This window comes from Mugil cephalus, chromosome 19 (genome assembly GCF_022458985.1).
Source record: "Mugil cephalus isolate CIBA_MC_2020 chromosome 19, CIBA_Mcephalus_1.1, whole genome shotgun sequence".
In the NCBI taxonomy this organism is placed as follows: domain Eukaryota; kingdom Metazoa; phylum Chordata; class Actinopteri; order Mugiliformes; family Mugilidae; genus Mugil; species Mugil cephalus.
Window position 1 is genome coordinate 15,457,214 of NC_061788.1, and position 17,558 is coordinate 15,474,771.

At 41.9% G+C, this 17,558-nt stretch overlaps 1 protein-coding gene across 5 annotated transcripts in view; it reads right to left on the reverse strand.

Annotated features, from left to right (window-relative positions):
• LOC124996334 (A-kinase anchor protein 2) overlaps nt 1–2,220 on the reverse strand; it is an 83,159-nt gene extending 80,939 nt beyond the window's left edge. For 4 of the 5 annotated variants that reach the window (XR_007110836.1, XR_007110837.1, XM_047569207.1 and 1 more), the window contains exon 1: nt 2,005–2,220. Coding sequence is in view for 3 of the 5 variants with exons in the window: in XM_047569207.1 (XP_047425163.1) it covers nt 2,005–2,048 (44 nt within the window). In the remaining 2 variants the exon portion in view is untranslated. The remainder of the gene's footprint in view (nt 1–2,004) is intronic. The other variant, XM_047569208.1, reaches the window with a different exon arrangement.
• Between the last annotated feature and the right edge of the window lie 15,338 nt (nt 2,221–17,558).

Genomic DNA, 17,558 nt, shown 5'->3' on the forward strand with positions numbered 1-17,558 from the left:
GAACTAGAACGCACACAAGCAAGTTTTCAAAACCCCTGACCAATTCCTAGCACGGCATTAGCTTGGTACCAAATTTTGCATTAGTCTGCTTATTTGCAGAAATATTTGCAGTAACCAGTTTTACCTTCTGCATGATGCATTTTTTTTAATCCAATTGGGTAATTTTTGTATTCATAATATTAGCAATTTCTGCATATCCCATGCTTTTTAGACAAACACCAAGAAATGCTATAAGCAAGCAGCGTTTAGATGTCGCATTATGCATTGACCATTTAAAAACAAATAAACAAAAACAAAAGCAAGGCATGCAAGCACAAAAACGTCCAATTGGGGATGTTATTCTAAAATCTTTTCAAATACTTTCAAGTTTGCACCAAGTTGAGCTCTTTTAAATGAGTCCATAACTTTACCTTTGTGTGGTCTTCGTTGATTTGCTTTTTCAGTCGTGTAGTTGGATATTTTCTTGCACGTCTGCATGGTAAGTCCTTGAAGAGTATTATTTTCCTCCATAGTTTTTATTTTTGAGACATTTAGCGCGTGCTGTGGTTTAAGGTGCTTTGGAGACACCTGGCTGTAGTTGTAGTTCTTGGTCACTTAGCTAATTATTGCAATACTTCCGGTTTTAACCTGCGGTAACTATTGATAAATATTTGTTTTCACCTGTTCCCAATGCAAATATTTATTTCATAAACCGTAATACAGCAAGAAGAAAGGTGGAATATTAACATATTTTTTCTTATTATTTTCTTCTTTTTTTTGTCAATGGTAAATTAACTTTCGCTAATAGCACTTGCTAGCCTAGCGCTAACAACATTAATGGGACACGCAACCCACAATGCAACTCTCTGTTAAAGCGACAGGATTAAAAACGCATTGGTGTCTTTGAATATAACTCTACATGTCACAATACACGCAGGTTATTATTTGAAACATTTCTTTTAAAATTTTAAATATTTAAATATAATCTCAAAAATCTTTAATTTGACTGCAGTGGATTTCTCATCTCATCTCATCGTCTACTACTTATCCTCACGAGGGTCGCGGGGATTGCGGGAGCCTATCCCAGCTGTCATCTCGCGAGAGGCGGGGTACACCCTGGACAGGTCGCCAGCCTATCGCAGGGTTTGCAGTGGATGTGTCAGACTGATGTGAAATCTGCTGATAAGGTGTATTTCTGATGTTTGAGGGAAGCAGTATCAAAAAGCTGGACAGTCAGCATCTTGAACAGCAGCATTTTGGATCCCAGAAAAGGTGTGCCAGAGTTACACAATAGTCAACACACTGTCAGTGTTTGCTGATTTGTCCTGCTCTGATGTCGTGACTGCTGGAAAATCTTTTTAGGTTGATGTTTATGCTCATAAAATGACCAGAAATAAAAGGTTAGTGACCTGATTTATTATTCATTATGTGTTTGAACTGGATTGTGCTTCTTAGGTGTTAAAAAATATATGAATACACTCAAATACGTAACCCACACATGGGAAGAAGGGGTCTGCAGCATGGCGGACTGTGCTGACACAGAGAAGGTGGACCCAAAGCCTGCAATCTCCAGACTATAGACTGACAAACCACACTCACCAGGGCACATACACACACATACTGCAGTGTATATAACATGCAGTAAAGGACGGGATAGAAAATTGAGCAAGAAAGGGTGCAGGGGCGAATTTGATCAGAATACAAAGAGGAAAGACAGTGACAGAAAGAGAAAATTAGGGCAAGAGAGTGGTCGTGAAGGGTTGACGTGCAGCGAGGCGGATGCTTGCGGCGGGAGGTTGAGTGGAGAAGAGAGAGACAGAGGGGAAGAGAGGGAGGAGTGTACATGGTGTGCCGCGTGTCTCCTCTCCAGTCATGACTGAGCAGCAGCCTCACCATGACGGAGCTCCCGTTCCCATGACAACCCAGGCTGTCAGATGGAGGGACGACTGGTGGAGGGATGCGGGCGAGGAGAGGAGGGATGGAGGGAAACGGGTAGAAATGTAAAGATAAAGAGCGTCAACTCACGGGGCCTTGGCCGTGCCGTTCCTCTGCAAAGGTGTGTCTGACATGGCTGCAACACCCGGCTCCTCTGCTCTCCCTTCTCCCCTTCCTCGCTCTCCTCTTCCACTCCTGTCCTTTAGTGTCCTTTTCCCAGAGTTGTGTCCTCCTCTTCTCTCTTGTCCTCCTCTCCTCCTCCTCCTCCTCCTTCTCCTCCTCCTCCTCTCTCCCCGCCTCCTTATCTCCTCCTCCTCCTCCGCCTTCTTTCCTCCTGGTGTGTGTTGGTTGCGCTGGGATGTGTCAGAGCAGCTGCTGCCGCCGCTCCTGCATCACCCCGCTCTGCTAGCACGAGTGAATGGGTGTAAGCATGTCCGTGTGTGTGTGTGTAATAGAGAGAGAGGGAGGGAAGGCTAGAGAAAAAGAAAGAGAGAGAGTGGTTCTCTCGTATTTTTATATATAAACGTGCAGGTGGGGCCTCTAGTGCGAAAAAAGGAAATAGCCAATGTATAGTAGGAATTCTAATAAGGAAAATTAAGTAAAACGTCAACTATAGGAGCGAGTGATGATGGAATAAAGGATGATGAGAATAGACAGAGTAGAGAGGGCGGCAAAGAGGCAGCAGAGGGATAGAGAGAACAAGCACCTTTAGGGAGTTGCAGGATAATGAAAGGAGTGGCCAGCCTGCCTCACTTATAGACTGCTTCCCTGAGAACAGCCTGTCCCCTTTGAGACTGAGGGGTGATTAGTTTAAAGAGGTAGATGCAATACTCGTGAACCTTTCTGTTGTTAAAAGACTGCTTTCTGAATTAGACTCCAGTGCCTTGGAGCCCTAAACGGGACGACACTTACAGAAAATGACCGGATTGATAGGACTAAGTGATGCGTAGCAGGACATCTTAGCTATAGCAGAAGCCTGACTGTCGGGCTGCTTAAACCGTACTACGCTCAAGGTTGCTTGTTGTTACTGTCCGGACCATGATTTAGTCTAGATTTAGGGCACGTCACCATGGAAACGCATTATCCAACATGCCTGTTTTTTTTTGTTTGTTTTTTTATAGTCGATCCAAAACTAAACATAATCCTTGAAGAGTTTTTAAGATCACGATGTTTAACGTGTACATTTATAAGATTACAGTTGCCTCCTTTTGGATTTCAGTTCACTAAAAAAAACAGACCAAAGAGGCCGTTTGGAATAAGCTAAATTTGAGTCGCGAACCGCTCTGTACTGAAAGATAACATAAATCCATAAAGAAAAATCACATCCGTTTTCACAGATGAGTGGATTCCCCACAACTCAGTCTGATTTATTGCCACGTAAGCCCACACATACATTTGTCTTGATGTTTGTTGCAAAAAAAAAATGAGATAAAATATGAAACGTATTAAGAGCATGTTAAAAGTCAGATTTTAAAAAGCCATTGAGCTACACAGATTGTGCACAGGATGTGCAAAAAAAGAACCACAGGGTGTACAAATATATTAGCTCAGTAACAGAATGTACAGGCTGTGGTCCAGGGACAGTGTGGTCAGTCAGTTATTTTCAACTCTATAGACCCACAATAACAAACCAGTGTAACAGATCTACACAGATCAGCCACAACATTATAGCCACTGACAGGAGAAGCGAAAAACATTCACCATCTTATGACAATACAATGTTTTGCTGGAAAACATTTGGGCCTGGCATTCGTGTGGATGTTACTTCAACATGTACCCCAACCCATAGTAATGACAGTCCTCGATGGCAGCAGGATGCAGCCTGACACAGACACACAAAAAAACAGAACAACTCAAAAACACACGAAAAGCAGCACAAGGTGTTGACCGGGCCTCCAAATTAACTAGACCCCAAACTGATCCAGTATCTGTGACATACACTGGGATCAACAGAGGCCCCTCCCCTCAACCCATAGGACCCAAAGACCCCCACTAACAGCATTCTGTTGCCAGACACCACAGGACACCCTTAGAAGGCCCATGCCAATTCTCTGATGAGTCCTCAACTGTTTTGGAGGCTTTGAAAATCAAAGCCGGGGAAGCTTTCATCCAGTTAACACTGTTAAGCCTCGCAAATGTGTAAAGCCAACACAAACAAACTGCACACACACAGAGGATCAGGTGTCAGAAGATATTAAGGACATTTGCTGACTGATGTTAGACAGGACTTCTAAAAACATCCCTGGGGTAGCAAGACAATAATCCAGCTGCCACAGTAAGTGCCATCTAGTGAGCACTGTTTAGTCTAGGGCAACTTGCCTTAGATATTCAGCCAAACAAGTAGCTCAGCAGTCTTTTTATTGGACCTATAACTACAGGCTCAGCACTTAGAAGGGAGGACGAAGAGTAAATCATGATGTCTTCTTAAGTCCATTTTTATGTTCCAATGTCCCATCGTTCTTCCTTATTCCTCAGTGTGGCTCCCGACTTCAACCAAATTTTCCTTTGCTCACATCATCTCACTTTCTTTGTAGAGAGTTTGTCGACCTACTCTTTATTTTTTTATTTCAAACCAATTACTGTAGGTAGAAAATGTGATAAATAGGTAATAAGATGGAAGGATACTAACTGAAGGACATGACTGAGTGACGAAAAACACAACAATCCAAATAAGTTGCAAAGGAAGTGCGAAGAATTATATTTTTGGCCCAACGTTGCCAACATTTGTACTTCACCGGCCTAACTGTTTAGGTTTTAGACAGAAGAGCAGACAACATGCCATTTAGCCTGCTCAAAGGACAAAGTGAAGGTCACGTCTTTAGTACCAAGATGCTTCAAATTCCTGGCTCACACATTTAAATGTCTACCCTTGTGCACTGTCTTCTCAACTTATCTGCCTCCTCTCTGCACCCTCTTTCTCCCCGTGTTTCTCTTCCTGACAGTTTCCGTTGAGCCCGGGGATTATCATATTGCTTGGTATGCCAGTTATTCGGAGGCTCCTTTCCAGGTTTAGGTAGTGACCTTAAATGGGCATCACACACTCACCAGCTACCCTTCACCCTCCACTAGGATACAGCCTGCAGGCTGTTATGATATGAGAGTGCCAGTGCATCTTTGGTCATTTATTTTGCTTACTGTCGGCAACCTGGAGCATAATGAGGTTAAAGCAGAGTCCAACATCCACAGCTTAATAAATTCCCTGTTATCCTTTATTAGTGGGCTTAAATTAAATCTGCTGTGACACAGGAAAGGAGTCATTCTCATTCTCACAAATGGCCGACCGATTGTTAGGTCTTTGCTAGAATGTATAATATAATAACAATAATATATGTGAAAATACATTGAGTCCTATTGCAGAGCCATGTGGTACACCACAGGAAATGGGTCATGAAGAAGAAGACAGAAATGGGACTGTAACAGAGGCTGATTGTCTTGTTTGTAGGAAGCTTATCACTGAAGTCACTGCACCAGAATGCCAGCATTATGCTTTAGGCAGTCCAAGAGGATGGCAGACCGGCTGTGTTCACTACAGAGTGTAAAAAAACTTTGTTTTTTAAGCGTTCTCTTTCGGGAATACTGTCTGGGGAAAGTTTACTGTAAGTTTAATGCATGAAATTTGAATGCATAAATATGTATAGGTATTATGAGTAACTTTAACAGAACTTTTGATTGTAGCTGGAGTAGCTATTGTGTTTAGTTTAACAATTAATTTGTGAGTCTATGTGTACACAATTAAATCATATACATTTCCAAAATGATAAGTCATTGATTACATGCTCTGTCATGTCTTATTAGAGGTGGGTGACGATAGTGGTGTCAAACTATGGACTATACTGCCATCTTTTGGATTGATAAAGCCAGTAGAAAAAGTGAATTCTACAGATCTATCACTAAAGCACAAATGGCACAATTTTAAACTTTCTGAATCAATTGATGTGATTCTTAAATAATTCAAAACATGAAATATGTTGTATATATTACATGATACATAAGATTGTACTATGTGTTATTCTTTTTCTTGCATTTTTTGCCCTCATCCCAGAGAAAGCAAAGTAATGTCATTAGTCCCAATTCAATAAACACTATTCTACAATGATGAATTTTTAATTAATAAAATGAATGTAATTAATATAATTTAGAATATTTATAGTATTACTGAGGATGCAGACTGTTAAGAGGGAGCGGTCAAAAGTAGGTCTTGACTTAGATTTGAATCCAACAGGTGCAATAGAAATTTGATTGGGTCTAATGTGTAAATAATGCAGATTATATTAAGTGAAAAAGGAAAGCAACGTGACTCTCAATTGACATGAAACGCCAGAAAACATCCAGTAGAGGGCGCTGTTTGTCAGACTTTAAAATGGCAGTATGTTAATAACTAATTCCTACTGGAGGCTCCTTGGATCTCGTGGCTATGCTCTCTGTAAGTATTTAATATTTTTCTTATAAATCCCGGGCCTTTTAATGTATACCTCACTAATAGAGTGAATGGCACAAATGATACAGTTTAAGAGAGGTGAAAATTAAAGAATATATTTTTTCAATATTTAATATTTAGTGGAAAAGAAGCATTAGATTACTATGTATTTTGCAAAGTTAGCCCTGTTCCAGTTGTGAGGTCCTGTTACCCTCTTTCATGTTGTGTCAAACATACAGTTTTTTTGTGGACGGTGTAGTTTTTTTTAGAGCAACCCTGCCAGGTCAGTTTCCTGCACACTCAGACAGATCTGCAGATGAACTGGCAGATAGGAACAAACTCTTGACAGAAAGGAGTGGTTTCTGCTTTCAGCTTCAGTGGGTTTTGGTTGTCAAAGAAAAGTCTTTGAGCTTAGAGAAGTCTGCTTCACCGCAGGAACCACAACTGGGATTTGCTCTGACCCACTTCAGAGCGCCACCTGGTTTTTACTATAGCACACGTCTGCTTCTATCCCCTTTATATGGAGTTTTAATGATGTTTAAAGTGAAATGCTGTTTGTTTGTTTTTTAAATTCATCTTAGTAATCCCTTTTGCTTTTACTAAAAAGAGATAATTTGTTATACTGTTTGACCTCTTTGGTGACAGCAAAAATGAATTTCCTTTCACTGGTACATTTCCATTTTTGGCTTACATAAAGAGATCAGCCAAACAGAATTAAATAAATATTTCAATAAAAGGTTTTTCAGATGGTCAGTATCAACAATTTCACTAGACATATTCGCTATTAAAATTATTATTGTTTTTGCAATATTGATCTGTTTATGGACCAAGACATATGTACAGTGGAACTAGTACAAAGTAGTGCAACAAATAACAGTCAATAAATTAATAAAAGTTTTGCATACTGGCAGCAAAGCCTGTTTATGTATATATATATATATATATATATATTATATAATGGGAGTACACTATAGAGGAAATATAACACTAACTCAGCTGGAAAGGAAATATAAAGATTAACAATATGTAACTTCACTGTAATGCAAGTTGCTCAAAAATGTGTTATTTAGTCCTGTGCCACTGTGGACGGACAACAGATGAAACCATCTTCAGACACTAAACTTTTGTTGCAGGAACAAAGAGTTGGACTGACCCACTTCAGCTGTGCGAAAGTGTGCTTGCAACGGCGGTGATAAACAATTCATAAACATCCTGGGCAGGGCTCGGGTGAAGATGAAGGATGCCTCTTGTCAGGAAAAAAAAGTTATTAATAGAGTGGAAATTTGAAGAGACGCGTCCTCCATTCTCTCACCTGCAGCGCAGCTACAGTTAGTAGGAAGAGCCATAGATAACTGTCATGTCTAATGGTTAGCTTTAAAGACCCGTCTGCAGTCACAGTGGTAAATAAATGGACAAACCAGATAAGGGTGAAATGAAGATAAATATGCGGCGTGAAGGTAGAAGAGGGTCTAACTTTTCATGGCAGTTGTAACTTCTTTCTATTCGATTTCTATGAGCAAAGTGATCAACTTTTGAAACTGTCTTCTTTACTTAAAATGGTATGTTGGTTCTAGGCATCTTTTTACTACATAACTTTTCTCACTTGCCCTGGTGTCAGGCAACAGAAAGGGGCTTTTGAGACCTATGGGTTGAGGGGAGGGGCCTCTATGGATCATCCCACAGATACTTGATAAGTTTGGGATCTAGTGAATTTGGAGGCCAGGTCAACAGCTATTTTTCACGTTTTTTAATGTAGTTTTTGTGCCTGAGTCTACTTCCTGATGGGGATGGCTGCTGCCATAAAGGAGCGTCAAGAGATGGTCAATGATATTAACTCCACTTGTAAGTGGTCACAAATTGGCCCTCGTCATTTCTCCATCTATAAGCGGTGTGAATAAAACATCAGAGAGGAGAGTGTTAATGTTTCCGCTTGGTTCAGTCTCCTGTGGCGTTGGCGGCGTATGCACGGTATATATGTGTGGGAGAGAAGGAGACGTTACGGAGCTGGAGGATCTGCTGGGGAAGCCCTTTTAGCATTTTACTGGGAAATCCCAGGCACTGGTTTTGAGGAGATGGAGGCGTGTGGGAATAATTTCAAGGAGCTTAAAAGGGTGGAGGGGCGGTGCTGTGAGTGCATACAGTACTCTGAAAATGTGTGTGTGTGTGTACACTGTGGAGTGAATGTTTGTTTTGTGGGTTTAATGCACTTGTGATTTCTGCAGGTCTCTTTTTTGGGCGCGCGAGCGCGTGCACGCCCATACGCATGTGTTTACGTGCGCGCGCGTACGCAGCTGTGGCGCGCAAAAGAAGGCCAAGGCCCCCGAGACAAACGTGGCCGCTTACCCACTTGGTTGCCATGGCGACTGGGAGACGGGAAGGGCTGTGTCGGAATTGCCATTAAAATGGAGAGCAGCGCACCACTGCATGCCTGCACGCACACACACTCACACACACACACAATGAATTCACATGGAGACAAAGCAGGCATAAAATCTCACACACAAATGCGCGCGCGCACCCAGCAGGGTTCCTCTGCGTTAGTGGCTACGTTGGGGTATTTATCAAATGAGAGATGCGATTGGTTTGCTGAAACGTGCAGCCCAGCCGCAACTAAAACATCAATATTGCAATTAATGGCTTGTAATTCCCTGGGGTGCATGTGGTGTGTGTGTGTGTGTGTGTTTGTGTTTGTGTTTGTGCGGTAATGGGACAATAATAAAATAGTGCTGTGGAAGGGAAAATAGCTGGACCTGACAGGATTCATAAAGACAGAGAATCTGTCTAATCTTTATTTAAAGAGTTGGGGATTAGGTACTGGTAAAGTTGGAATTAGAGAATTGATGATAGCAGTGTTCAGTTAAGTGCCCAAGTACACGTTTGATTCGAATAGCAAGCTGATTCCATTATCAACCCACACTACCCACAGACCCCCACTAACACCATAGTCAGGAGGCCCATGTCCATTCTCTGATGAGCCACAACTGTTCTGGAGGCACAAGGGCAGTTCTACACATTTTTAGGAAATATAATGTTATGCCTGATCGGTGTATATCTGGGGGAGCTGTGTAGTTGTTAGAGAAGCAATTTTACAAATGACAACTGCTACTATGACCATCTACGAGACAAACAAGCTAACTGCAGACAGTCTGCAGTTAGCCAGGTGTCCAGGTGTCCAGCTTACTGCCCTGATGTTGATCTTGGAAGAGCTTGTTATTGGGGCTTTGTACCCCAATAACTCAGGACGGTGGGAACATGTCGCCCTGTCTTCCCCTTTGTGCTGTTTTTGTCTTCTAGTTGTGATAGCAGTTGCTGTTTGAGGACACTGGAACGCTAAGTTAATACTGTAGTAGCTTGGACATCATTAAGATGTTGGGTTTCAAAGTTTCCACAGGTCCCACATCCTCTCACACCGCTACGGTTGCTTGTACAGTAGCCTTTTTCCACTAGCCCATGTCTTATACGGTTTCAGTTTTATCAGCTATAACTATAAACTGATGTTTGCTCAGTGAGTGAACTGCAGATTTCCACCTGGCATGAAACAAATGCACACATGATATTACAATATGTGCAAGAAGACTCAAAAGCTTTGTACTCCCAGTAAACACTCTGAAGACATGTAGCTAGAAAACACGGAAATAAAGAAGTAGCTGCGTTTTTGTCTTTTAATATAGATAAAGGTTAGAAACAATGCTCGACACATGCAGACATATGGGGGACATGCACAGAATAATATGCGGGCCTGTCCCAGACATCCTGCAGCACAGCACCCACACGAAAGGTCAGAGAATGCAGAGAAATACCCTTTAAATCACAGTATATGACAAGCAACAGATTACAAACATGGCACATTCAGAATCTCAGCTTTATACATTTTTTTCAAATGGCAGGCAAGTCACCACGAATGAAGAAGGAAGGAATCATACTAACAGAAAAAAAATAATGGTTAGGGTTTAAAATACTCCAAGATGAGGCGAACAATCATCTTGCAGCCACATCTCGAGGTTGAGTTTCTCACTCCTCAACCAGAAAGAATGGTATTCCTTCCAGACGTACCAGACAAATTAGTCATTGCGTCATGCGCCCTGCAGCCCAGAAGACCTACTACAGGGCATAATGAGTTATTTATAGAAAACACATTGCTCAGGAGATGTATTTCCTCAGACAAGAATATTTTTTAATGCAGGGCAGTACCAGTAGTTACCATATGGATGTGCCCGGGTCAGCACAGCCATATACAGCATTAAATTAAATTCATTTGAAGGCAACATAACCAACGTAATCTAGTAATATGTTTCTGCTGCAAAACCCTTTAAAAGTAATTTCCCCTCCAGCGATAAATATTGTTTTTTAAATAGCAGAAGTTTTTTTATACAGCTACAGTATTACAGGGTGACAAATAGTTCTATTTACATTTTGGTTGGTACCTCATTTTCATGCCAACAGTTTAAACAGTCTTAATTCTAATGAAACCATTGCTGTTGAATAGCAGCATTTCATCTGGAAAATATGTTTCTTCCATTTCCTTCCATGCTTGTATTGAGAAATAAATCTCCATAGCAGTAGACAGTGGTACTATGTGCTGTTTAGATGTGATGAATATGTAATATAAGAGCCTCTTGACAAAGGTGCTTGCTTACTTTTGTCAAGTCCGTTCTTTCTCATTAACAACCAATCAAAATCAGACCGATACAATACGATGGTCTGGCTCGCGTGTCCGCACATTCATTTGGTAGAGTGAAAACACAATGCATCTCAGCTCACATTAAAGAGGGGTAAGTAAGTTTGTTCATTAATAATGGGAACCTTTTAAATTATTCTGTCTTTGTAGTTGTTAACTGAATAATTTACTTATTTTATTTAGCCTTTATTTATCCAGGTTAGTCCCACTGAGATCAGTGATCTCTTTTGCAAGGAAGCCCTGGCCAAATTTGCAGCAACACAGTTACAGAATTAAAACACAGAAACGAACAACAACTGAATTAGTTACACAAGAATGTACTTAATTAAACACTTGCATACAGAAAGCCTGGACTTGGCTATAAATGCAGTCACAGATATTTGTAGATGCAGTTCGGATTGAAGCTTATTCCAAGAATGTGGTGCCGAAAACCTAAAAGCTTTTCTTTCAGTTTTCTTATTTTGGAACAACCAAGAGCAAAATTTTACCCAGGTAATAAATAATAACGTAGCGTGTGTGCCAGTGTGCCCATAGAGACAGCAGGTGTTAGAACATTCGACTGTGCCCCAGATGATGTGCATGCTGCGATCAGATCTGGATAGCTGGCTAAAGACGCGTTTGGAGACTCATGTTAATGCCACGTATGAACGCCTGTACCTAAAGCTGGTCATTTGTGACTGGATTACCCACATCAGGTCCTAATGAACAGGCCCAGAGTGATCTGTTTCACCAACATGCTCGGCTGCCAATTCAGCATGCTCAGTCAGTTGTAAAGGTGCCAGCAGTGCAGGACAAACGTCCAAAGCTAGGGTAGCAGGCACTCAGCGATGGCCTGAGGATGGCCAACGGCTTACTGTTAGCTCGGTGTGTCACTGCCCTGATCCCCGAATACGTCATGCCTTGTGTTTTTCATCAGGATGAAAAGGTAGACCAAGTAAAAATTGAAGAAGAAGCCAGCTGTGGGGAATACACATTTGGCGCTTCACTGCCTCTCAGCGATGAGAGCTCTTTAATATTTCAAATTCTGAATCATTTTTCTGGGCATGGCAGAGCAAATTGAATTCATTGCCGTGCAAATCGGCTATGCAATAACCGGACTGTGATTGGTATCTTTAGCCGTTGTTTAATAAAAGATTACTCCGTCGAAGCATAAATGATCCTGCTGTCTGTCATTTGTAGATTTCTGTGACTCAGAGCAGAGGAATCTCTCCGTCCTAGGAAGTCTCTAAGCTATGAATACATTCGCTTGTGTGTTGACAGCCCTCGCAAGGGCAATCGGTCCACACACCAGCAGTAAAGAAAGGTTAAGCTAAAGGTTAGAGGAAACCTCAGGGGTATAACGCTTGATTCCCGACTGACTGTCATGTTTGTTCAGTTTAACAAAAAAGGGAAGTGATGTGCATGTTAAATGGGCTGGCGTGATGACGGCTGTATCCTTAATTGGGGTTTGTTTTATACAGATTGCAGTAATATAGACTCACTGGCCACTTAGGTACACCTGTTCAATTGCTTGTTAACACAAATATCTAATCAACCAATCACATGGCTGCAGTTCAATGCATTTAGGCATGTAGAGGTGATCAAGACAACTTGCTGAACTTCAAACTGAGCATCAGAATGGAGAAGAAAGGAGATTTAAGTGACTTTAAACGTGGTATGGTTGTTGGTGCCAGACGGGCTGGTCTGAGTTTTTCAGAAACTGCTGATCTACTGGGATTTTCACGCACAACAATCTCTAGGGTTTACAGAGAATGGTCTGAAAATGAGAAAATACCCAGTGAGCGACAGTTCTGTGGAAAAAGATGCCTTGTTGACGTGGGAGGTCAGAGGAGAATGGGCAGACTGGCTGGAGATGATAGAAAGGTAACAGTAACTCAAATAACCACTCGTTACAACCAAGGAATGCAGAATACCATCTCTGAATGCACAACACGTCAAACCTTGAAGAAGAGGAGCTACAGCAGCAGAAGACCACACCGGGTGCCACTCCTGTCAGCTAAGGCCAGAAAACTGAGACTACAGCTCACACAGGTTCACTTGGACAATAGAAGATTGGAAAAACGTTGCCTGGTCTGACGAGTCTCAATTTCAGCTGCAACATTCGGATGTCAGGGTCAGAATTTGGCTTAAACAACATGAAAGCATGGATCCATCCTGCCTTGTATCAACGGTTCAAGCTGGTGGTGGTGGTGTAATGGTGTGGGAGATATTTTCTTGGCACACTTTGGGCCCCTTAGTACAAACTGAGCATGGTTCAAATGCCACAGTCTACCTGAGTACTGTTGCTGACCATGTCCATCCCTTTATGACCACAGTGTACCCATCTTCTGACGTCTACTTCCAGCAGGATAATGCACCATGTCACAAAGCTCATATCATCTCAAACTGGTTTCTTGAACATGACAATGAGTTCACTGTATTCACCAGATCTTAATCCAATAGAGCACCTTTGGGATGCGGTCCAACCTTTTCCTGGCAAGATGCACCTAATAAAGTGGCCAGTGAGTGTATAATCACTTGAATATAAGTCAGTTTCTCCCTCTCTGTTAAGTTCTCCAGACTTGTGTAACACAGCTGTTCTACTGCCTACGTAATCCTTCTATCAGATTCTGGATGACCCCACTTTCATCCTTTTGTGTTAGCGGCTGTCTTCCTAACTTGCCTCCCACTCCTCTTCTCCTGTGGTCATACAGAAATCGACTATTTATATGCCTTTAGATTATATAAAATATAAATAAGAACTTATTCTCGGCCATAATACATTTAATAACCAATTCAACACCCTCACATTACTATTTGTTTTATTTGCAACCATTTGGGCTCAGAGGCTTTGCATACAGTGTAACTGTGTGTCTATAGTATATTGATCTTGCATTCATCTCATCAGATATTTGCAGAGCTATCAGACCTCCGGGAAGTTTCTTTTAGCAGGCGAGCATATTGCACAGCCATTTAATTGTACGCTGCTTACACCGTGCATTTCTTGCCCTTAGTCCTGTGACGTTATGCTCTGACATTTCCTTAATGTGTTGTGTGTTAAGTGTCATGAAAGGAAAAAAAAAGCAACATCTCTGGAAAACATTGTGCCACACTTTTATGAAGAGCTTTTTTCGGGGCTCGATAAATGAGCTCAGCCTTTTACATTTTCTGTCTCACTGCCTGCCTCTTTGTCTGTTCTTTTTGGATCTTACGAGCCCAAGATGATGGAAAACAGTTGATTGTTCATGTAAAGCAAGATATATAATCATGTGTTCAAAACAGTTACAAACAGAGGACGTTGCGCGTAGCTGCTTTGGGAATATGGTAGCAAACAAGGCCTTGGTGGTGAATGTAATTAACACAGTGCGCGGCTCATCTTCAAAGCTTTAGGCAAACAAAAACATTTGACAGGATGTTAGCTTGGCTGCAGGTTTGGGAGGTTTCCTCCCAATTGAATTGATGTAGTGTTACTTTTAATCACATATAGCCAGAAAACATTTTTGAGGCTCAGTGTGTGAGCGACAATTAGGGAAATGAGGACTGAAGCTGAAATAGCGGTAACGCTCAGACACAGTGACATTGCACGTTAGTAGTTGGTGGAGTCTTGGCAGTTTAGGAAGAAGACTATAAATAAGTTGAAAGGATGGAGACAACCCGGAGTGGCTGTTGTCAAAATTATATCTTAAGCTGAGCAAACACGCACCATGTGCTACCTTTATCTGGAGCTCTTCTCAGTCTAACTGCCAAAATGGCATAGATGTATTCTTATTGAACTTAAAGTGGAGTGAATGGTTAGAAAATATGACACAATCAAGCACTGTGTCTCAAATCACATACCTACACCGATCAGCCACAACATTAAAACCACTGACAGGAGAAGTAAATGACATTGACCTTCTTGTGACAATACAATGTTCTGCTGGGAAACTTTTGGGCCTGGCATTCATTCGTGTGGATGTTACTTAGACATGTAGCACTCACCTAGACCAGACCAGGGACCCCCACCCCATATCAATGACACTCCTTGATGGCTGCTGTCGTCGCCAGCAGGATGCAGCCTGTGTTTTCTCATCTAGATGGCACATTTTGAAAAACCAAATCATTACAGACTCATAAATTGAGCCATAATGTTCCATATACTATTATTTACTTGTAGTATTTAGTGGTAAATAAACACTTTGTATATGTGTAAATGTATGTGTGACATTTTCATGGTGCATATAACATTTTCCGAGCTTTAAAACTGATTGGTGGTCGACCCCTTTCACATTTAAAGTAAAGATGGCAACCGTTGGAAGTGTCCATTGTTCACATTTCAAATTTTACCAAACCAAACTCATCGAGAAAAGATCGTATGCATTCAAAATGAGGAAGTGTGAGTACTTAAGTGAACAAACTATATTGTCATACACATGCATTGGCAACAAAATACAATAAAATAAAAAGCAGGTGTCAGGTTGAAATATGTCGCCCTTTGCAAAGTCGAACAGGAATGAATGTATGGCACCAACCATCGCGGTTGCGGTAACTGCTCACAGAACTGAAAGTGGAGCATGTTGCCTTTTCACATGGTGAGTTCAGTTGGCAACTGATGTAATGACAAGAGCACAATGCAGCCATTTCCTGGAAGACTTGGAGTCATGTAAAATCTTCCTTTTGTTTGTAAGAAAGAGGGTCTAGTGGGCTATTTTTTGGTTTTGAAAAACAAAGACCTGGTCTTACTTTTGGATAAATAGTTACTGGAAGAACTGGAGTCAGTTCAGCTGCATGACAGAACTCTGATGCCAAACTATGCTCATAATATCATTCTGCACAGGTACTGCAGTTACGTCAGAGTTGGTTAGGTTAGCAGCATCGCCCCTTCCAAACAAATACTGCCTTCATATCACTTCACTGAGTTTACGATGACAAAGTCATGAGCGGACGCCGGCGACCTTTGCAGACGGGATCAGGGCTAATGGAAATACAAGCTGAAGACACTTTGTGTTGCGCCGGATTGCGCAGTACTCTGTGACACGATGAATCTTGCAGCAAAGAATACATTCCCGCACAGACGGGTGGCCGTTACATTTACATCACATTTGTGCTTGTGCTGTGTTCACTGACCTGCGAGAGGCGGGGAGGTGACAAAGCATGAGAGGAGAGGACAGGAAGAAAAGATTGTAGATGCTTAAGAGGGGGGAAGGAACAAAGGATTGTACGTTGTATTATTTATCTCCTGCAGATGTAAGTCTACATTATTTATTCTCACGGGCAGCACACGTCTCCTGGACGCTAATAAATTACTTCCTCAGTGTGGAGGAGGATTTTTCTTTCTGGATCCTCTGGGTGGGATTCGTGCCCATTGTGTGCGATGCTCAAAATATGAAGTATTTATTTACATTTTTACATTCCTCTGATGGACACTTTAGCGCCGTGAGCAAACTCCATTACTAACATGTTTGCTTCCCTGCGTCCCAGTGTTTGCATGTGTGCGTTGAGTCACAGTGCCTCCGTGAGCTCTCATCCCTCCGAGTCTCTAATGGAGATGAATGTTGCCTCTTCTACCTCCCAACAGTGATTTAATCACACAAATAGGCATCCCAACTCACCTTTGTGTGTATGAACTGCATGCTATGTGTGTGTGTGTAATCCTCCGGCGTTGTTTAGGTCAAACCACATGGTTCGGAGTTATGTGAAAGCACCCTGAGGCTTGTTCACAAAATTGTACCGATGTGGATGATTGTGTGCGCGTGTGTGCCACAGCTTCTTACTGCTCCACACGTTTTAAGGAGATATTTTTGGGTCAGACTGCGGGGCACAGATGAGATTAGAATTATGATTTTCCCGGAGTTGGTTAAGGCACTGGACGTTTAAGCCCGTCTTTGAAGGTTATTGTAGATCGGGGTTTTAAAGTGGCAGTCTCGAAGATTTGCACAAGGTGTCACGAGCCAATGGAGATAACAAGAGACAATGGCACATCAGTAGTCTTGCATGTGCACCAATCGGGCATAACATCATGACCACCTTAGTAATATTGTGTAGGTCTCCTTTGTGAAGGCCAGCCTGATGCAGGTGTGCAGTTTACATGAAGCACTTTTATTCTGATCATTAGCAGGACACAACTGCAGTTACCGTGTCCTACCATTGGTACCACTGAAGAAATTAACATCTTCAAAATTGAGAAGGGAATGTTATGGAATGAATTCAGCCCTCAAAAGGCTTTTCTTTGTTTGTGTGTGTGTGTGTGTGTGTGTGTGTGTGTGTGTCGGTCAATGTCGTCATAACTCACTGAGTGTGGCTTAATTGGAGTTGCCACGGCAACCATCTCAACCCATCCTCTGCTGACATCATAACCCCATTTATGCCTCTTTGAGAACATCTGCTCCCGTTCAGTTCAGACTGTTCACCTCAAGATGTGATCATCCCCGCAGCCCAGTCAGCGTGATTCAGATCTGTAGCAGGAAAACAGAGCTGGGAGAATATTTATTTATTTATTTATTTGTTTGTTTTGTTCTCAGTGTTCAGAAGTCAGCTTTAATCTCTGCCTGTGCTTTTCAGATGTGATGGCTTGCCTGTCAAGGTCAGAGA